This window comes from Acomys russatus, chromosome 17 (assembly GCF_903995435.1).
Source record: "Acomys russatus chromosome 17, mAcoRus1.1, whole genome shotgun sequence".
Taxonomy (NCBI): Eukaryota; Metazoa; Chordata; class Mammalia; order Rodentia; family Muridae; genus Acomys; species Acomys russatus.
This window is the reverse complement of record NC_067153.1, coordinates 39,599,174-39,620,728: the sequence shown is the minus strand read 5'-3', so window position 1 is coordinate 39,620,728 and position 21,555 is coordinate 39,599,174. Positions and strand designations below refer to the sequence as shown.

Genomic DNA, 21,555 nt, shown 5'->3' with positions numbered 1-21,555 from the left:
ACCTCTTATTGCATTTGGGCCACCGAAGGGGCGGAGTTAGGTACGCGCTCAGAAGACTGGGTGGACCGGGGGGTGGAGCGAGGCAAATGGGCGTGGTCTCAGCGAAGCGCGGGAAGTGCAGATTTTCGCGGCGGAAGGTGGCTGTGCGACTATGACCCTGGAACAGGAGCTTCGCCGTGAGTATTTTGGGGCGTTGTGTCGGGAGCGCAGGGAGTAGATATGGACCCGGGTTAGCCCTGATTCTCGTCTTCGGCAGAGCTAAGCAAGGCCAAGGCCAGGGCCCAGAAGTATGGGCAGCTGCGCGAGGAAGCGGTCTACTGCCACCAGCTGGGGGAGCTGCTGGCTAGCCACGGTGAGCCAGAACGGTGAGAGGGCGGGTCTGGCGACTGGGGACTGGCTGGGTGATGGCACACCTTTAGCACCCAACTCCCCTTTTCCGGCAGGCCGATTCATGGAGGCTTTGGAGGAGCACCAGCAGGAGCTACGTCTGCTAGAGAGCGTCCAGGACACCCTAGGCTGTGCTGTGGCCCACCGCAAGATCGGAGAGCGGTTGGCTGAGATGGAGAATTACTCTGACGCTCTGAAGGTACAAGGACCCTCTTTTCTGGGACCTTGTTGGGGAGAGAGGGTCAGTATGCAAATGCCCCAACCCCTGACCTGGCAGGCAGCCACACCCTCATGCCTGGTGTGGTCGGGGCTTGTGGCAACCGAAATCACTAAGAACTATGGCTTTTGCCCTGTGGAAAGAGGAAGACTCAGGATCCACTGCTATTGGGAGCAGCCTATGTGGTCTGTTTAGTGGTCTGACGTGACAACACTGGCTTGCTACAGGGCAGAGCAGCTATCACCATAGACGGCCTATGGCACAGAAAAAGATAGGGCATGCTTACAGCCAACTCTGTCGAAATTTGGGGAACAGAAGTGCTGGCTTCCCTCGGGGTGGGATCACTTCATGCTTTTTCTTTCCACACTAGCACCAGCATCTCTACCTGGATCTGGCTGGTTCCTTGTCCAACCACACTGAGCTGCAGAGAGCCTGGGCCACCATTGGCCGCACCCATCTAGATGTGTATGACCACTGCCAGTCAAGAGACGCCTTGCTACAGGCACAGGCTGCCTTTGAGAAGAGCTTGGCTATTGTGGATGAGAAGCTAGAAGGTAGGTGTCCTTACCCTGGATCCTCCCTATATCCAGCTTTCTGGGCCCCACCCCCACCCCCAGCTTTTCAAGGGTCTGTGTTACTCACCAACTTGTCAGGCATCTTCTCCATCTTCTCTGTATACCAGCAGCAGACTCCTGGTTCCCTCAATAAGAGACGGGATAAGGGATGGGAGCACCTGAAAACCCCCCCATATCCAGAGGGGGCAACTGAGCTTCGAGAGCTGTTATCTTCCAGGGATGCTGACCCAGCGAGAACTGAGTGAGATGAGGACTCGACTCTACCTCAACCTGGGCCTCACCTTTGAGAGTCTGCAGCAGACAGCGCTGTGTAACAACTACCTCAAAAAGAGCATCTTTCTTGCTGAGTGAGGAGGCACCTTCCCTGTCCCCATGAGGGAGTAGGTGGTCCCCTGAGGTCCCTCCAAGAGGGCAGTTGTTCATTTTTTTTTTTTTTTTCATTCACATCTGTGCTGCAGACTGAGGAGAAGCAGGTTCAGGCCTGAAACCACACCATGGGAGGGCTGGGGGCTATGTGGCTATTATAGTTAACAGCCATAACTGAGCTGGGCATGGTGGCGCACGTCTTTAAGCCTAGCACTCGGGAGGCAGAGGCAGGCGGATCACTGTGAGTTCGAGGCCAGCCTGGTCCACAGAGTGAGTCCAGGACAGCCAAGGCTACACAGAGAGACCCTGTCTTGAAAAACTAAAACAAACAAACAAACACACACACACACACACACACACACACACACACACACACACACACAAATTCCAGCCATAACTGGTTGTGTATCAACGGCATCATGGGTATTTCAGTATCCGCTGTTCCAGCTTGTGGACACTGGGCACTCTGAGCTCCTGTTACTCCGCCCTCCACAGGCAGAATCAACTCCATGAAGATCTGTTCCGGGCCCAATACAACCTGGGTGCCATCCACTGGCGAGGAGGGCAGCACTCTCAGGCCATGCGCTGCTTGGAGGGGGCCCGCGAGTGTGCACGTGCCATGAAGATGAAGTTCATGGAAAGTGAATGCTGCGTGCTAGTGTCCCAGGTAGCTTCCCCCTTTCGTCATCTGCTTGGGCTTGGGCCTTAGTGAGTCTTACAGGCCTCATTTCCAGCCCGTCCCCCCATTCCTCTTCTCAGGTGCTCCAAGATCTGGGGGACTTTCTGGCTGCCAAACGAGCCCTGAAGAAGGCCTATAGGTTGGGCTCCCAGAAACCTGCCCAGAGAGAGACTGTCTGTCAGAGTCTCAAGTATGGTGAGGCTGTGGGGGAGGCCTGGAACAGAGAGCCGCAAGGGATGGGAGAAGAGCTCTGTTCTCCCAGCAGGAAGTGCTAGCTTGAGCCTGGGCCTCTGACAACAAGGGTAGATTTCTGTCAGTTGACGGCCCTTGCTTTTGTCCAAGCCTGGTGCACAGTGTATAGGAAACCAAACGGGCCATTGTCACAAAGCAACACTGGCAAATGCGGGCATAGATGGCACCCTGTGGCCCAGAGAGAGAGAGAGACGGTGATTGCAGTAGCCCTCCAGACCACGTACTGTTCTAGGCCTTTAAGCATATTTACTATTGTAACTTTCAAAAGCCCCAAGTGATCAGTTTCCCTACCACCCCTTTTTACCAGTGGTCATGTGGAGGCACTTCCACCTGTTCCCGCGCTCCTGCTTAAAGGAATATGGCTGGTGGGTGGTAGGCTGTGGGTGGGACCCCATGCTCTGTTAACCCCCCCCCCTCACGTGGAACTCTTTCTGGCAGTATTGGCAGTGATCCGGCTGCAGCAGCAACTGGAAGAGGCTGAGGGCAGTGACCCTCAACATGCCATGGCTATCTGCGAACAGCTGGGGGACCTTTTCTCCAAGGCGGGTCACTTTCCCAAGGCATCTGAGGCTTACCTGAAGCAGGCAAGTGCCGCATCCCCTCCTGTGGGGTAGGAGGAAAGAGCCAGCTACTTGCAAAGCCGGGGTCTGAGCCTTAACTCTCCTGGCACCCTAGCTGCACTTTGCCAAGCTGCTGAACAGACCAGATCTTGAGCTAGCTGTCATCCACGTCTCCCTGGCCACCACGCTGGGAGACATGAAGGATCACCGCAAGGCCGTGCACCACTACGAAGAAGAACTGAGACTACGCAAGGGCAATGCCCTGGAGGTGACACCGCCCTTGTCCTCCCCCCCACCCCCCACCCCCCACATGCCGTTGTAGTTCTGTGTCTCTTACATTGAGCCTACCATTCTCCAGTGGTGGGTGTGAGTAGATGCTTCCCCTGGAAAAGCTGTTCCTTCCAAGGACTATTATGGTCTGTCAGATCTTCTGGTTTCATATGGCCAGCTGAGGGAAAGCGGGCTTAATGGCTGTGGCCACCTGGGTGTGGTAGGCAGCCACCAACCCTGGGCTTCTTTCTCTGCTTCAGGAAGCTAAGACTTGGTTCAACATTGCGCTGTCACGCGAGGAAGCTGGCGACGCGTATGAGCTGCTAGCTCCGTGCTTCCAGAAGGCTCTCAGCTGTGCCCAGCGGGCCCAGAGGTTCCAGATGCAAGTATGAGAGCCCATCCCACCATCATTGGCTCCCCCCCCCAATAAATCCAGCTTTCTTTTTTCCTGGCTTTCGAACTTAAGATCTTACTCACGGGGCTAGAGAGATGGCTCAGAGGTTAAGAACACAGGCTGTTCTTCCTGAAGGTCCTGAGTTCGATTCCCAGAAACCACATGGTGGCTCACAGCTATCTGGTGCCCTCTGCTCACACACAGGCCGAATACTGTATAAACAAATAAATATTTACCAAAAAAAAAAAAAAAGATCTTACTCACAACTTATATATCCCCAGCCCTTTCTGTGTTTTCATTTTGAGACAGGGTCTCACTAAATTGCCCACGCTGGCCTTGAAGTTAGACCCCTTCCGCCTTAACCTGTTCTTCCCTTGCGTCAGTTGCTCTTTGTGATCCTGCCTGGTCCTGATCTGGACATCTCTGCTCCCCAGCATCAGATCTTACAGCACCTCTATACCGTGCAACTAAAGTTGCAGCCCCAAGAAGCCCCTGGCACCGAAATGAGATTGCAAGAACTGAGTATGGCGAAAGACACAGAGGAAGAAGAGGAGGAGGAAGAGGAAGAAGAAGTAGAAGCCAGCGAAGACCTGGAAACCTGCGAGCTAGAGCTCTCAGAGAGCGGTGAGGGCCAAACGGTGCCTTGTGTGCTGGGTCAGCTGCGCTTGCCTCTTCAGCTCCGTTCTGCTCTGAGATGATGGCTGGGATGGGCTGGAGTGTATTGGAGATGTGTCTTTATGGAGCCTGCTGAGGACCCAGGGGCGTGGTGTAGCTGCAGTTAGGGAGGGCAACCAGTGCTTCTGTGGAAACGAATGGAGGAGGCAGGCAGTGTGTATGGGACGCGAGACGCGGCAATCATAAGCTCTCTGCAGAAATAACTGGTCAGAGACAGAACGGGTAGCAGACAGGAAGGGCTCTGTTGGCCCACCATCCAGCTGGAAATCAGTGTTTGGGGTGAAAGCCTTAGAAGCACATGTCCAAGGGAGGTGAGCTGATGTGTCATGGATGGCCTTGTGGGTGGTGGGCTGTGGTGGTGGTGGGGTCCCATGTTGTGCTGCCCCCATTACCCCCCTCACATGAGACTGTCCAGCAGTGTTGGCAGTGAGCCAGCTGCTGCAGCATGTTCCTGAAACCCAAGGCCAGTGTGCTGAGGGGCACGGTGCTAGGAATGAGAGTGTCTTGGCTATGTGGGGCAAGGCAGGCATGGGGGCTCTGGAGCTGAGGGCTGATTTCCAGCAAGGTTCTGGTCAGACAAGACCCAACTGTGAGGTTTGTAGATCGCTTCCCAGAAAAACCTTGACTTCAAGTGTGGGCTTCCAGGGATAGGGCCTCAGTACCTGGGAAATTGCGCCATGTTTTAGAGGAAGGGGCAGGTTGAATATTGGTATTTTAGGTGTTATGAGCAAGAAGAGAGGACCAAGTACTTCAACTTTAGGGAACGTCCTTCAGCTGATAGCCACGGCCACAAGAGAAGGCAGAGAAGAGAGGAATTATAGAAAGGGCCAGAGGAAGCCAGGAGGGAGCAGAAGGCCCACTGAAGAACATCTGGCAAGCATTAGTAGTCATGGAAGAGGCCAGTAGCGCACAAGTCTGCAGGCTGAGCAGGTGATGCACTTGGAGAGAGTCTAACGGAGACTGATCTGCAGGGCAGGCTCTGGGTATAGGCCAGCATATGATGGACAGGGATCAAGTAGACACCTCCGCTGCTGATGGGGCAGAAAGGTAATTCCCTTTCTTCAGCCCCTGTGTGGAGTGGAGTGCTGAGATAGAAGTGGGCTAGCTGGGCCCTGGTGGCGCACAGCCTATTATCCCAGCACTTGGGAGGCAGAGGCAGGTGGATCACTGTGAGTTCGAGGCCAGCCTGGTCTACAAAGTGAGTCCAGGACAGCCAGGTCTACACAGGGAAAGCCCGTCTCGAAAAACAAAAAACCATAAATAAATAAGTAGAAGTGGGCTGTTGGTGGGGTTGGGTTGAATGGGAGTCAGCTTTGCTTCACCTGGCCACGGAGCCCCCACAGACCCCGAGTTCCTCCCTCCTGCTTGTGGCTGCTCTGCCCTAGAGGCTCACGGGACACAGTCTGCCACAGGCTCAGGGTCAGCGGGCTTAATCTTCTAGAGGAAGATCCTGATGGCCTGCCTCAGCAGCTGGAGGAAGACGAGGAGCTTCAGGGCTGTCTGGGCCGGCGGAAGGTAACCAAGGTGAGGACAACATGCCCTACCCTCTGCTATCCAGCAGCGCCCGGACGTACCCCTCACACTTCCTGCCCCGCGTTGGTTGGGGCAATTATAACACTTACAGTGGAACCGACGCAATGATATGGGTGAGACCCTGCTGCACCGAGCTTGCATCGAAGGCCAACTGCGCCGCGTCCAGGATCTTGTGAGACAGGTGGGCCAAAATCCCTAGAGAGATCGCTGAACCCTTGCTTCCTCGGGGAGCTGTGCACCCAGGCAGTGTTTCCTTTCTTGCTTGTTTTTGTTTTGGTTTGGCTTTTGGTTTTTGGAGACAGGGTTTCTCTGTGTAGTCCTGGCTGTCCTGGACTTGCTTTGTAGACCAGGCTGGCCTCGAACTCACAGCGATCCACCTGCCTCTGCCTCCCTAGTGCTGGGATTAAAGGCGTCTGCCACCATGCCCGGTTTATTGCATCTCTGCCTGTCTAGCATTCTCACTATGGGTGAATGGGATGGCCGAGCCAGGATGAGAATGCCCAACAGCAAGACTGGCATCCTCTATTCCTCTTTCAAGCCTGTAGTCAGGCACTGTTTGTTCCAAGGCACAGGATGGCATATGGGCTAGGAGTCTATTATGATAGTGTAGCTGGCTAGGCACCTGGAGGGGCACGGCACAGCCTTCTTTTCTTTGGTAACAGCTAAAGGAGGAAATAGAGGGAGGGCTATAACAAGGAGTACACCTGAGGCCCACTCTGGCCTCTGGGACAGGTTCCTAGCCATCAAGCCACAAACCTCAGCTGGAACCAGGGCCAGGACCCCATCCTCTGTCCTTGGTCCTAGGGCCATCCCCTGAATCCCCGAGACTACTGTGGCTGGACCCCTCTACATGAAGCATGCAACTATGGGCACCTTGGTGAGTAGGGTCAGGCCAAGCACACGGCGGACGTGTGAGTCAGGAGGTAAGTGGGAATGGTGCTAGGAGCTGAGCTCGTGTGCACCTGTGCCACCCCCTCCTCCTCCCCACTGCAGAGATCGTGCGCTTCCTTCTGGACCATGGAGCCGCAGTGGATGACCCAGGTGGCCAGGGTTGTGACGGTATCACCCCCTTGCATGATGCCCTCAACTGTGGCCACTTTGAGGTGGCTGAACTACTCATTGAGCGAGGGGCGTCTGTAACTCTCCGTACCAGGAAGGTGAGCCAGGGCGTGGTCAGGGAGGGCAGGGACTGTGATGGAGTCTGTTGTTGCCCTGCTCAACCGAGTGCCATACAGGGCCTCAGCCCACTGGAGACACTGCAGCAGTGGGTGAAGCTGTACTTCAGGGACCTTGACCTTGAGACAAGACAGAAAGCGGCATCCATGGAAAGGAGGCTTCAGATGGCCTCCTCAGACCAAGGTAAGCAGGGCTTCCTCCATCTCTCCTTGTCTCTAGCACTCAAGGTTGGCGCCTTGTCTCATGAGCTCCTCTCTCTTCCTCAGCCCCCTACAGCTCCCCTGCCCTCCAGACCATCCCAAGGAACCATCTATTTGACCCTGAGACCTCTCCTCCCTCAAGCCCCTGTCCAGAATCCTCCACGTGTACCTCTAGGCCTCCAGAGGCTTTTCCAGTCCCTGCTAAGGTCTTTCTGGAGAAAACTGTGCCGGCAGTGTCCAGACCTCGAAAGAGCAGGCACAGGCCAACCAGCAGCAGTAGCAGTTCAGAGGAGGAGAACAACATAGGTGCCTGTAGGCCATCTCAGAAAAGACTGAGGCACTCCGCTACAGCACAGCAGGGCGAAGCCCAAGCACCTCACCTGTCCAAAAGCAGAGAGGCAGCCACATCAAATGCTTGCCGGGCTGCCTACCAGGCAGCCATCCGAGGCGTGGGTAGTGCCCAGAGCCGTCGCTCGGTGCCCAGCCTGCCTCGAGGCTCGGATGAAGTCCCTGCCCCGAAGGCTGCGCTCATTCCTGAGGAGGAATACCTGGCTGGGGACTGGCTGGAGTTAGATACACCTCTGACCCACAGCAGCAGGCACAGTACCTCAGGGTCAGACTATGAACAGTGCCCAGTCAGGCCCCGGACTCGTGGCAAGCAGGGTCACGCGGCACGTCTTGATGGTTGGTGTATACAGACTAAAGCGGGAGATAGCAGCCTGACCACGGAGCAGCCAGAGAACCCCAGCGTGCCTAGGACCTCGGGACCCAGCAAGGAAAATTGTGCAGCAGACCAGCCTTTGGTGAGTGTACAAGCATAGTCTTTTTAGCGTGACATAAGTGGGGGCGGAAACCCTTTTTTCTGACTGCCCTCCCTTTGTCCTTACCTGCTAGCCTCTGGTCCAGCCCCCTCCCATCCGGGTTCGAGTTCAAATTCAGGATAACCTTTTCCTCATCCCTGTCCCACACAGGTAAGGCATGTGCCCTTCCCCTTCTGTCTGCTGTGGAGCTCTGCCTGGCTATCAGGAGCTGTCAGAGGTATACAGCACCTCTGTGTGTCACCTTGAGCCCCAGGGAGCCCTCACAAACTCAAGCAGGGATCTCCAGCACAAAACCTAATTCTATGGAATTGAATTGACTAGAAGTGACTTAGAAATTGACTTAGAAATGACTAGAAGTGCAGATCGTCTGCCTTTAGGTCAGCCTGGTCAGCCAGGGTTATACAGAAACCCTGTTTCAAAAAAAAAAAAAAAAAAAAAAAAAAAAAAACACGTGCCGGTGCACACCTTTAATCCCAGCACTCGGGAGGTAGAGGCAGGCGGGTCTCTGTGAGTTCAAGGCCAGCCTGGTCAACAAAGCGAGTCCAAGGACATCCAGGGCTACACAGAGAAACCCTGTCTGGAAAAAGACGAAAGGAAAAAAAGAAGGCTAGTTATCCAGAGAAGGGGTGACTGTCGGCAGGTGAAGGAACTGGTGACCCTAGGCACCGAAGAAGGGGCCCCAGTGCACCTGAGCTCAATCTGCCGTTCTCTATAGCAGTGACGTCCACTCTGTGGCCTGGCTAGCGGAGCAAGCTGCCCAGCGCTACTACCAGACCTGTGGGCTACTTCCACGGCTCACCCTACGGAAGGATGGAGCACTCCTGGCCCCACAGGACCCCATCCCCCATGTGCTACAAAGTAACGATGAGGTGGGCCGCGGGGCTGGGGCCACTGGCACAGGCTACCCCCATTGGTAGGCACTACAGGGCTCCTCACCAGATGTACACTCTAGGTGTTGGCTGAAGTCACTTCCTGGGACCTTCCCCCGCTGATCGACCGTTACCGCAGGGCCTGCCAGAGCCTGGGGCAAGGTGAGCTAGCCCTGCCTTGGGATGGAAGCCTAGGCGAGAGGCGCTGGGCATGAAGTCCCCGTCGACCCTGCACTATACAGACATATGTCTGAGGAAACCAACTTTCCCTCCAAGCATTTTACTTGTTCAGTTCACACATGTGGATGATAGGTAAGAAAGAACAGACAGTTCTGAGATTGTAGGCTCTTGGAGTGAAAGTCCCTGAAGCAACTTAAGCTACAGGTAAAAGCCCAGGGAGCAGTCTGGAAGGTCTTGTTTCAGAGACTGGGAGATGTGAGTATGACTGAAGGAGATCAAAACACACACACGCAGCCGGGCGTGGTAGTGCACACCTGTAATCTCAGCACTCGGGAGGCAGAGGCAGGAGGATCACTGTGGGTTCGAGGCCAGCCTGGTCTACAAAGTGACTCCAGGACAGCCACACTCGTGCATGGTACTAAATCCACGTTCTATAGGAATGAGCTCTGTATTAGCTCCCGAGCCATTTGCCTTGCCTGCAGGATTCAGGGGACAGGTTCAAGCTGTGACTGGTGACCCTGTATCTATCTCTTTTCTCAGGGGAGCACCAGCAAGTGCTGCGGGCAATGGAACACCAGAGTTCAAGCCCTTCATTTAGTGCCTGTTCCCTGGCCTTGTGCCAAGCTCAGCTCACACCCCTGCTGCGGGCCCTCAAGTTACACACAACACTCCGGGAGTTGCGCCTTGCTGGGAACCGGCTGGGTGACGGCTGTGCTACTGAGCTGCTGGCAACGCTGGGCACCATGCCTAACCTGGTCCTCCTTGATCTCTCTTCCAATCACCTGAGCCAAGAAGGTCTGCGCCAGCTTGTTGAAGGCTCCTCGAGCCAAGCCGCTTTACAGGTAAAGACCCAGGGTCCAGTGGCCCACCACCAACGTGGCATCAGTCTTCCCGTTGAGCCATCCACAGGTGGTATGGTACAGCCGGGAGAGCTGGGCAGCGCTTGTCTCTAGAATGGGGACATGTGCAGAGATTGGACTGTCTGTGGGGGAGTCTGTGAACTCAGTGGCCATATCTTCTGTAGAACTTGGAGGAGCTGGACTTAAGCATGAATCCGCTGGGAGACCACTGTGGTCAGGCCCTGGCCTCGCTTCTACGGGCCTGCCCCATGCTCAGCGCCCTACGCCTACAGGCCTGTGGCTTCAGCCCCAGCTTCTTCTTGAGTCAGCAGGTTGCTCTGGGTGGTGCCTTCCAAGGTAAGATGACCAGTTGAGTCTATTTCCTGAGCCAGATGTTGAGAGAATTAGGATCTTGAGCAGAGGGGGTCCAAGGCTATCAGGACCCAGTTCCTGAGGGAAGGGCTGGTTTCTGTTGGGATCCAGGTATACCTGTAGGTTTAGCTCGGGCTCCAGCAGAAATTGGTTCTTGACCAGCTTTGGCTGCTCTAAGGACGCATCGTAACCCCCACACATCACAAGTAGAGTCTCAGAGGAGCCATGTCTGTCCTTGAAAGTCCCTCTGTCCCTGTGGCTTAAGTTGTCTGCTTTCCTAGGCAATTTCTGCATGAGCCAATCTGGTTTAGTGACATAGCCCAGTACAGAGGGCTGAGAACTGGGGTCACCCAGTGGAGCCCAGCAGAGGGAAAGGCCTTGGGTTAGGTGGCAGTGGTCAGAGCACCGTCCTGACCTCCACTCACAAACGTCCTAGCCCAGTTCATCCCCAGCAGCCAGGAATGTGGAGTGGGGAAAGCTGGGCTCAGGAGACTGGACAGTAGGAGGAAGCCCTCTCCCAAGCCTGTAGACACACATAGAATTCAGGGATAACAGTTTTCCTAAAAGATTCATGAGGCTTCTGGGGTCAGAAGGGTGGGGAAGCCCGGCCGTGCTAGTGCATGCCTTTAATCCCAGCACTTGGGAGGCAGAGGCAGGCGGATGGCTGTGAGTTCGAGGCCAGCCTGGTCTACAAAGTGAGTCTAGGACAACCAAGGCTAACAGAGAGACCCTGTCTCAAAAAACAAACAAACAAACAAAAAAACCCAGAGGGGTGGGGAAAGGGCAGGGGTAACTGCTGCCTAGCTTGACAGAAGTGCTTCCCTCTGTACAGATGCGGAGCACCTGAAGACTTTGTCCTTGTCTTACAACACGCTGGGCGCCCCCGCCCTGGCGAGGGTCCTGCAGAGCTTACCTGCCTGTTCCCTCCTGCACTTGGAACTTAGCTCCGTGGCAGCCCGCACCAGCAACTTGAGTCTCATAGAGCCTGTTGTCAGATACTTGACTAAGGTATGAGGTGTGAAGGGGGCTGCCGAACCAGAGGCCAAAAACTCAGCTGAAACCCTGCCACGTGTTGTGCAGAGGCTGAGGGAAGGGCCAGGGGTTGGGAAAAACAGCCATTGAACCCCCTGGGAGCAGGGTGGTGGTTACTCCAGCCAGGGTCCAAGGGACATGCCAGACCCCCTGGGAGCCTGAAAGAGGTGTTTCCTTTCCATCTCCAAATAGCTGTCTTGGGGGTGGACCTCTGCTGGGAGGAAGGCAGGTAGGTGCCCACTAGGCATGGCCTTTTGGCCTCTTTCTTACATCCAGGAAGGCTGTACCCTGGCCCACCTATCCCTGTCTGCAAACTACCTGAATGACAAGGCTGTGAGAGAACTGAGCAGGTGACATACTGGGTGTCCTGGGAGGGAGCCTGACGTGAACACAGACCAGGACCAGGAGTGCCGTCTCTGGCAGGCATACTTGCTACCCTCCTTGAGTTTCTTAGCATGCCTCTGTTGGTTAACTCAAGCTTTTCTCTCTGGTCTAGCCTTTGTCTTCCTTGGCATTCCCTTCCCCAACTCCAACTCCCAGAGCCTCAGCTGTCTTTCAAGGCAGTGTCAGGAGTTGTCCAGGGCTGTCTCTTTCAGTCTTGCCTTTGGCTAGTGCTGTAGCGAGGTCCTGCCTCTGTCAAGCAGGAACAGATTCTGCTATAGGCTTGGTCCCTGGCCCCCAGAGCTGTGGCTTTCCGTAGTAATAAAGCTAGGCCTTTCCCTGGAAACCCATCCCCTCACTTCCGGCGTTATTCTAGGTGTCTCCCTTGCTGCCCCTCACTTGTCTCTCTGGACTTGTCTGCCAACCCTGAGGTCAGCTGTGACAGTCTGCAGGAGCTCTTGTCTGCCCTCCAAGAGCGTTGCCAAGGCCTCAGCTTCCTTGGCTTGTCAGGTAAGGGCTGGAAGTGATAATGACTCCTGCCATTGCCTCACTTAACTCAGGCTTTACTTTGCAGGGACCTGCCAGAGGAAAAGGGCAGTCACTGCTACGGGTCAGGCTCTATGAGGCTGTCATGGTAAAAGGCAGCTTGTGGTGTAACGGGGAAGGGGCGAGACTGCCTCTGTCTGGTTGCTTAGAATACGGCAGGAAGCAACCAAGTATGGCTCATACGGATAACCCAGCACTGGGGAGGCTAAGGCAAACTCCCTCAAATATGGCCTAAGCTACAGAGTAAAGCTCTCTCGAAACAAAACAAAAGAGGGGCTGGAGAGAGGGTCAGCAGTTAAGATCTACTTTTCAGAGATCTCTGTTCAGTCCTCAGCACCCACATGGCAGGTCACACACAACTTCTATAACTGCAGTTCCAAGGGATCCGAAGCTGCCTCCTGGCCTCTGCGGGCAGCCTGATTTCATGTGGTGCACAGATTTGCATGTAAATAAAACAGCAGTACACTTAGACACTTAAAAACATTTATTTATTTGGGCTTTTCAAGACAGGATTCCTCTGTGTAGCCCTGGCTGTCCTGAAACTTACTCTGTAGACTAGGCTGGCCTCAAATTCAAGAGGTTCACCTGCCTCTGCCTCTGCCTCTGGACTGCTGGGATTAAAGGCATGCACCACCAAAGCCTAGCTATAAAAAATTTTCTTGCCGGGCGTGGTGGCGCACGCCTTTAATCCCAGCACTCGGGAGGTAGAGGCAGGCGGATCGCTGTGAGTTCGAGGCCAGTCTGGTCTACAAAGTGAGTCCAGGATGGCCAAGGCTACACAGAGAAACCCTATCTTGAAAAACCAAAAAAAAATTTTCTTTTCCTGAGACAGGGTTCTTCTGTGTAGCCTTGGCTGTCCTTGACTTGTTTTATAAACCAGCCTGGCCTTGAACTCATAGAGATCTGCCTGCCTCTACCTCCTGAATACTGGGATTAAAAGCATGCGTTACCACACTCCATTTAAAGACAATATTTGGTTTTTTGTTTGTTTGTTTGTTTGTTTGAGACAGGGTCTCTCTCTGTAGCCTTGGCTGTCCTAGACTTGCTTTGGAGACCTGGATGGCCTCAAACTCACAGCAGCCCACCTGCCTGTGTCTCCCGAGTGCTGGGATTAAAGGCGTGCGCCACCACGCCCGGCAAAACAATATTTTTAACTTAATTTAATTTATTTATTTTATATATATGAGTGCCCTGTTTGTATGTACACCTGAATGCCAGAAGAGGGGATTAGAGGCTATAGATGGTTGTGAGCCACCATGTAGTTGCTGGGAATTGAACTCATGACCTCTGGAAGAGCAGACAATGCTCTTAACCTCTGAGCCATCTCTCCAGCCTCTTAAAGATAATTTTTAATGGAGATTTACTTACTTTGTGCCAGATATGGTGGTGCATGCCATTAATCCCAGGATTTAGGAGGCAGAGGCAACAGGATCTCTGATCTTGAGGCCATCCTGGGCTACCACCAGATAGGGCTACATAGAGAGACCCTATCTCAAATCAACAAAAAGGTTTGCTTGTTTTTATTTCATTTGTATGAATGTTTGGCCTGTATGTATGTACACCATGTGCATATCTCGTATGCCTAGACCTGGAGTTACTGATGGTAGTGAGCTACTATCTGGGGTCTGGGAACAGAACCTAGGTCCTCCGCAAGAACAGCAAGTACAGCTGGGTGCAGTGGCACACACCTGTAATCCCCACACACAGGGAGACAGAGCCAAGCGGATCTCTGTGAGTTCAAGGCTAGCCTGGAATTCAAAGCAAGTTAGGATAGCCAAGACTACACAGAGAAACCCTGTCTCAGAAAATAAGCAAACAAAAGAACTACTTAAAAGGTCAATCTCTATTTTTGCGAAGGTGATGCACGTCTTTAATCCCAGCACTCGGGAGGCAGAGGCAGGTGGATATTTGTGAGTTTGAGGCCAGCCTGGTCTATACAGCAAGTCCAGGACAGTCAAGGCTACACAGAGAAATCCTGTTGCGAGGAAGGGGGGAGGGAAACCCCAACAACAACAACAAAAACAAACCCAAACAACACAAGAAAGAACTGTTAATGGAGCTCTCTCCAGCTTCCCCTCATTTGGGTTTATTTATTTTACTTTCAATTTACTCTTGAGTTGCAAGTATTTGTTTCTTCGGGATTTGTTTTGAGACAAGGTTTCTCTGTGTAACCCTGGCCATCCTGGAAGTCACACTGTAGGCCAGGTTGGCCCTGAACTCACAGAGCTCTACCTGCCAAGGCTTGGACCACCACTGCCTGGCTTTCTTCAGTTTTGTTTGTTTGTTTTGGGGGGATATCTTTTCCTTCTGTGCAGCCTCCTCTTCTGGCTAGGAACAGTTTATCCTTTTTCAGTGAGAACGACCTCATCTAGGCAGGGGGAGCTCATGATCAGTCCACCGTGAACTCTGTAAGCTCAGCAGTACAACTTTTTTTGTTTGTTTGCTTTTTGGGGTTTTTTGTTTGTTTTGTTTTGTTTTTTGTTTTTTGTTTTTTTCAAGGCAGGATCTTTCTATGTAGCCTTGGCTGCCCTGGACTTTGCTTTGTAGGCCAGGCTGGTCTCGAACTCACAGCGATCTGCCTGCCTCTGCCTCCAGAGTGCTGGGATTAAAGGCGTGCGCCACCACACCTGCCTCGCATCATAGCTACTTTGTGACTAGAGAATCTACATCTAAACCCATATGTTCATCAAAGTGGCATTTTTCAGATGCATATCCTTGAGAGCTTAGATAGTTTCATGGGTGTTCTGAAAATAAACGTGAAGATCCAAACCTCTTTTTTTGGGGGAGGGGGCTGTTGTTTGTTTGTTGTTTTAACTCAGAGGTCTACCTGCCTCTGCCTCATGAGTGCTGGGATTAAAGGCTGTGCCACCACACCCAGCTTGCTGTTGTTGTATTGAGACAGGGTTTCTCTGTGTAGTCCTGGTTGATCTGGAACTCTCTGTAGACTTGTCTCTGCCTGGAGAGTACTGGGAATAAAGGCAGGTGCCGCCAGGCCTAGTCTAATTTGGACCTCTTAATTTGCATAGTTTTGTAGGGTTTTCTGGGTCAAGAGTGTAGCAAACCATTGTCACCTACTGGAAGCCCTTATTTCCTCATTCTTTTCAGTTTTTCCAGACAGGATTTCTCAATATAGGCCTGCCTCTGCCTCCCTGCACGCTGGGATTACAGGAACGTAACACCATGCCCGGCATATTTCCTCATTCTTGTCAACAGGAAAGTAGCCAAAGTCAGAGCAATTCAAGCTCCACTGATGGGCTCTCTCTTTCTCTCCCTTCCTTCCTGGCAGGAGGGATTACTCACACCATACCTACCAGTAAGGTAGTTTGTTCTCCCACTTAGAGGTGTACCTGATGGCCTGGCCTGGCATTGCTTTACCCAGATTTGAGGATGGCAGGTTGTGCCCTTAGAGGATTAGGGTTGAGCACAGGAGAGATCCTGAGTTTATGCTGCATCTCACCACATACTGCTATTTCTGGCACCTCTGCCCTTTCATCCAGTTCCCTGTCATCCTGAGCCTACTGGGATCTCTGGCCTGAGATTTTTGTTTTTCCAGACAGGCTTTCTCTGTCCTTGCCTTGACTGTTCTGGACTCCCTTTGTAGACCAGGCTGGCCTCGAACTCATAACAGTCCTCCTTTTTCTGGCTCCCTGAGTGCTGGGATCACAGGCGTGCCCAATTTGTTGAGACCATTCTGTGACCAGACAAGCCAAAATGCAGGCTCAAAGGTAGGACATGAGCACCGTACCTCCTGTGGGTGTGCAGTGTAAACCTATCTCTCCCTACCACCACACAGGCTGCTCCATTCAGGGGCCTCTGAACCCTGACCTCTGGGACAAGATCTTCGTGCAGCTGCAGGAGCTCCACTTGTGCAGCAAAGACCTGACCGCAAAGGACCGAGACACCATGTGTCAGAGACTGCCGGTGGGGGCTTGCTCACTGAACCAAGGTTCCAAGCTCTTCTTTCAACGCCTCTGATCTTAGCCCTGTCGTTTCTGCTTCCCTGCCCCCAAATAAATAAATAAATAAATAAATGAATAAATAAATGCCAAATTAAAGCCGGGCGTGGTGTCGCACGCCTTTAATCCCAGCACTCAGGAGGCAGAGGCAGGCGGATCGCTGTGAGTTCGAGGCCAGCCTGGTCTACAAAGCGAGTCCATGATGGCCAAGGCTACACAGAGAAACCCTGTCTCGAAAAACCAAAAAATAAATAAATAAAAAAAAATAAATGCCAAATTAAAATAAGCTGCTTTCTCCTTCATGTAGCTGTCTGAGAAAGGGGTGGGAGATATGAGACTTAAATCCCTTGACTGGCGGAGCTGCCCTAGAGCGCAAGCTCAGGCAAAAAAAGTCGAGTGCCGACCTACGGATTGGGCTTGCTGTGTGCGTAGGCTTAAGGTGGAAGAGTGAGCGCCGAGCTGCCGATCGAGTTTCCCGGCAGGCGCAGGCGGAAAAAAAAAAAGCGAGCGCAGAGCTTCTGTCGCCATCTCCGGGACTCCAAACGCCTCAGGTACGCCGTGGCGGTAGTCAGGTCCCTCCTCATAGGAACCCTTTGAGCTAGATGTCCCGATCCCGTCTCCTTTGGGGCTCAGAGGCCCTTGCTGCGTGGTCCGTGTCTCGGGCAGTGGGCGCTGTCAGGTGTTGTTATCACTGTTCACAGCTCAGGTTCCCTGGGCTGAGAGGGGAACCACCTTTCTCCTGCGAGTCCGCCTGCTGTTCCGAGCTCCTGCGACCTCGGTAGCTCAGGCGCCTCATCAGGCCACTCCATCTCAGTTTGCCTACCTTCCCTGAACTTTTGTTTTCTGTTTCAGCCCATTTCAAATCTTGAGGCATGTCTCACTGGCTAAGGCACTGACAGCAACTTCCTTATTAGACAGGATGTAACCTGGGCCCTGCCTCCACCATTTCCACACTGCATCAACCAACAAGCTTGGCTTTATCCATTCCTCCTATATCTCCCCCAGAATTAGGGTAAAGGCCACCGCCACACTTCTCACTCAGAAAGCATTAGACACCTAGTCATTTTAAGTGCATTTCCATTGAACGGTGTTGAAGCAGTGTGCTCTTCCACCATGCCCAAGATACTACACCAAAGCTACACAGAGAAACCCTGTCTCAAAAAAAAAAAGGATGCTATACCAGTTTTTGGGTTTTTTTGTTTTTGTTTTTGTTTTTTATGGTTTTTTGAGACAGGGTTTCTCTGTGTAGCCTTGGCTGTCCTGGGCTCGCTTTGTAGACCAGGCTGGCCTCGAACTCACAGCGATCCGCCTGCCTCTGCCTCCTGAGTGCTGGGATTAAAGGCGTGCACCACCACGCCCGGCTTTTGTTTTTGTTTTTAAGATGTATTTATTTTATGTATATGTATGCTCTATCTGCATGTTCATCTTCATCTCAGAAGAGGGCACCAGATCACATTATAGATGGCTGTGAGCCACCATGTGGTTGCTGGGAATTGAACTCAGCACTTCTGGAAGAGCAGACAGTGCTTTTAAACCCTGAGCCACCTTTCCAGCCCCTACCCCAGCTCTTGTAACTGTTGCTCTTCCCTACCGTACCCAAGCTTCCAAGCGGGACTCCCATGGCGTTTGCACCTTCTTTCTCTGTGTTCATCCCCCAAGCCCTGGCTCCTCTGTAACAGCCCTTCAGCTTCCTGTGTTGTTCCTGTAGAAGACAGGAAAGCTGTTCACAGTGCCCTGATCCCAAGATCCCAGTTCCTGAGGTGTCAGGGGCCCCTTGAGTTAGTGCTGGCTCTACTTCCCAGGTCTCTGTGCTGTAGCTGCCAGGGCCTGCAGGATGTTTCACGGAATCCCAGCAACTCCCGGTATCGGAGGTGAGTGTAGCCTAAACTGGGAGGAAGTAGGGAGGGGCGGGGTGGGCATTCCCTGCCTCAAGGGCTGTTGGGAAAGGACCACACTGCTACCTCCATCCCATAGTCATAATAGGCCTTGGGGAGTGACTAGGGCCAGAGCTATTTGTGGTTGGATTCTGAGGGCCCAACAATACCCTGCTGAGTAGAGATAATACACAATGTGGCCAGAATCTCTGGCATCCCGAGCATCTCTGGGTCCCCAACCCTACCCTGTGAAGTATGTGACAAGACTTTTATACCTACCACATCAGGGTTCACTAAACAAAGTATAGCAATCTGTAGCCTCTTAGAGGCGATCCAGGTAGGAGGTGAGGCTAGTGCCTGCCCCTATCCAGTAGCTCCCCCTGAGCTCTTTGGGACATAGTATGGGAGACATCCTTTCAGGAAGTAACTGAAATGGGCCTACCCTGGGGTCATCTTGGACCCCACTTGTCAGCTCCTCCTTGCTCTGTTGCAGCCCCTGGGAACAAGCCAGAGCTGTATGAGGTGAGTAGTGAATTTTTATCTGGCCATGGCCACTGCCACCGGCATGTGGCTGTCGCTTGTCCTATCACCACCCAGTGATGCAGACCGACTTGTCTACTTTTCCAACAGGAAGTGAAGTTGTACAAGAATGCTCGGGAGAGGGAGAAGTGAGTCACCGTGTCTAAGCTGACACCAGCCGCATGCACACGCGCACCTGTCCAGCCTCCTCCACGGCAGGCCCAGCAGTCTCCCAAACCCACTACCATACCAATGGTTGCAGGAGGGGAGGGGGCAGAATAGGGGGGGAATGGGGCATGGGGTTGGGCTAGGGAGAGGAGCATCTACGAGGAATAGAGTGAAAGGTGGGCTGAATTCTGCACTTGGCTGCCCTGCCTTGGAACCGTGGCCTGATGTGTGGCTTTGTCTTAGGTATGACAACATGGCAGAGCTGTTTGCAGTGGTGAAGACAATGCAGGCGCTGGAGAAAGCGTACATCAAGGACTGTGTCACCCCCAACGAGTGAGCGAGCCTGCGGTGGCTTCAGATGTTGATGGCCGCCAATCCTCAGAAGCATGTTCCTCCCTTCCGTGGAGCTTGTGGGTTCAGTAGGCAGCACAGATGTAGGTCTGGAGCCAAAGCTATGGGGGTGCCCCTGGTTGCTCCCAGTTTCCGGGCCATGACATCCAGGGGCATTTTGTAAGGGTGTGGATGTGGTTCTAACTTCAGAAGGCTAACTGGAGCCGGGCGTGGTGGCGCACACTTGTAAGAGGCAGGCGGTCACTGTGAGTTCAAGGCCAGCCTGGTCTACAGAGTGAGTCCAGGACAACCAGGGCTACACAGAGAAACTCTGTCTCCAAAACAAAACAAAGCCAGCAACAACAAAAAACAAAAACAAAAACAGAAGGTGAATGGGAACCTGGAGCAGCATAGTCTAAGGCATCACTGTCCAGTCTAGGTACCTAGTATGGATGCTGGTGCTTTGCTCGGAGATGGCAAGCCAGTTTGACTGGACCAGAAGCTGCCGGGTGGTAATGGATGTCTGATATCTTAGTCTGGAGCAAACAGTAGACATCTGGGCTCTTGTGCTAAGTGCCAGGCCAGCCCACACAGATTCCCTGTGGCAGTAATGTTTTTCATCATACCTACTGCTCTTGTCCAGAGCGCTCTTCAGTAGGAAGCCTGTGGCCCTCCTAGCCCACCATGAAAGCTACTGTATCTAGACTTGCTGAGGAAGAGCTCGATAAGGCACACCTGACCATTCTCAGTCTCCAGCGGCAACCGGTCCTTTCCCTAGGTACACCGCAGCGTGCTCCAGGCTCCTGGTCCAGTATAAAGCTGCTTTCCGACAGGTCCAAGGCTCAGAGATCAGCTCCATTGATGAATTCTGCCGGAAATTCCGAGTAAGTGAGCCAGTCCTCCCCTCTAGCCTGCAGGAAGGTTGTGGCAGGGTGTGCTCTGAGACCCTGGCCTCCTGGAGGCCCTGTGATGCCCAGGTCCTATGTCTGTTCTACGCAGCTGGACTGCCCACTTGCCATGGAGAGGATCAAGGAAGACCGGCCCATCACCATCAAGGATGACAAGGGCAATCTCAACCGCTGTATCGCGGACGTTGTCTCGGTGCGCCCCATGCTCCTGGGAGGGCCCTGTGGGGATTAGGGGAAAGGGACTACCGGCCCGGGTCAGTCATGAAAGTATAGTACTGGGGTTTCTGGAACTAAGCAGTACCCTGGGAGGATCACCTCAGCTGTGAACGAGGGTGAGACGTGTCTATGGAGCCTAAGGCCCACCTGACTGAGTTCCTTACTGTGAAGGGGACTATACACAGGATCTACTCAGGCGGGGCCCTGGCTTGAGAGGGTTGTGTAAGAGTGCACCCCAGATTCCTACATCTCTCTCCCAGTTGTGGTCCCAAATGTCCATAGTCCCAGAAAGTCAACCTAGGCAGATCTTCAGTGTGGCCCCCAGGCAGGGAGGAGCCCCCTAGTACAGGGTGTGGGGAGGAAAATGGGTGGAGGCCCGGCCCTTGGGACTGGCCTATGAGCTGCAAAGGGTCTCTACACTCCGAGTTAGGAGATGCCTAATGCGCGTGCTCCCCTCAGCTCTTCATTACAGTCATGGACAAGCTGCGTCTGGAGATCCGCGCCATGGACGAGGTGCGGGAGTTGGGCAGGGAGCCCGGGCTTGGAGGGAGGGGAGCAGAGCAAGTAGGTAGGTTCTCACCCTAGCACGTGTATCTGTAGATTCAGCCAGACCTACGGGAGCTAATGGAGACCATGCATCGAATGAGCCACCTGCCTCCAGATTTTGAAGGCCGCCAAACAGTCAGCCAATGGCTGCAGACCCTGAGTGGGATGTCGGCCTCTGATGAGCTGGATGACTCCCAGGTCCGCCAGATGCTCTTTGATCTGGAGTCAGCTTACAACGCTTTTAACCGCTTCCTACACGCCTGAGCCTCATCGAAGTGGGATGAGACTGATGGGAGATGCGACGCCTCAGTTCCCCAGTGTCTACACCCGCCCTAGATGCCTATATTGTCAGGAAACCGCCCCCAATAAATATCGAAACCCAGCTCTCACGGTTGTGTGCGGCGATCCAACAGAGGGGACGTGGGGTCGGTGACCATGTAAAGCAGGCACACACTCACACGCACTTGGTGGATGAAGCAAGCGCCAACCATTTTACATATAAACACACACAGCCTTGGTCTACAAAGTGAGTCTAGGACAGCCAGAGTTACTACAAAGAGAAACCTCCACAAAAAAAGAATTTTAAGAGAATCACAAATCTAAACCTGTATAAATAGTCATTTCTACTTTAAGTCCTTAAGATGCATATCTACTCATTAACATTTTGTTATTTTTGTTTTTTGTTTTTCGAGAAAAGGTTTCTCTGTGTAGCCT

At 53.2% G+C, this 21,555-nt stretch overlaps 2 protein-coding genes across 2 annotated transcripts; both read left to right on the top strand.

Moving 5' to 3' along the window:
• Window positions 1–151: 151 nt before the first annotated feature.
• Tonsl (tonsoku like, DNA repair protein) lies at window positions 152–16,318 on the top strand. The gene is made up of 26 exons (XM_051159347.1): window positions 152–176; window positions 257–352; window positions 444–586; window positions 975–1,158; window positions 1,397–1,526; window positions 2,041–2,212; window positions 2,305–2,419; window positions 2,915–3,060; window positions 3,152–3,304; window positions 3,567–3,692; window positions 4,135–4,324; window positions 5,817–5,899; window positions 6,000–6,089; window positions 6,713–6,785; window positions 6,902–7,065; window positions 7,144–7,267; window positions 7,351–8,087; window positions 8,179–8,255; window positions 8,821–8,974; window positions 9,058–9,136; window positions 9,695–9,996; window positions 10,179–10,350; window positions 11,198–11,373; window positions 11,674–11,747; window positions 12,155–12,288; window positions 16,118–16,318. The coding sequence occupies exons 1-26, from the start codon at window positions 152–154 to the stop codon at window positions 16,297–16,299; spliced, it is 4,101 nt and encodes a 1,366-aa protein (XP_051015304.1). The 3' UTR covers window positions 16,300–16,318.
• Window positions 16,319–16,712: 394 nt separating this feature from the next.
• On the top strand, window positions 16,713–21,232 carry Vps28 (VPS28 subunit of ESCRT-I). Its single transcript, XM_051159823.1, has 9 exons — window positions 16,713–16,831; window positions 18,083–18,151; window positions 18,648–18,676; window positions 18,785–18,822; window positions 19,085–19,174; window positions 19,950–20,055; window positions 20,171–20,272; window positions 20,755–20,808; window positions 20,896–21,232. Exons 2-9 carry the CDS (start codon window positions 18,115–18,117, stop codon window positions 21,103–21,105), a joined length of 666 nt encoding a protein of 221 aa, XP_051015780.1. The 5' UTR covers window positions 16,713–16,831; window positions 18,083–18,114; the 3' UTR covers window positions 21,106–21,232.
• The last annotated feature ends 323 nt before the right edge of the window (window positions 21,233–21,555 follow it).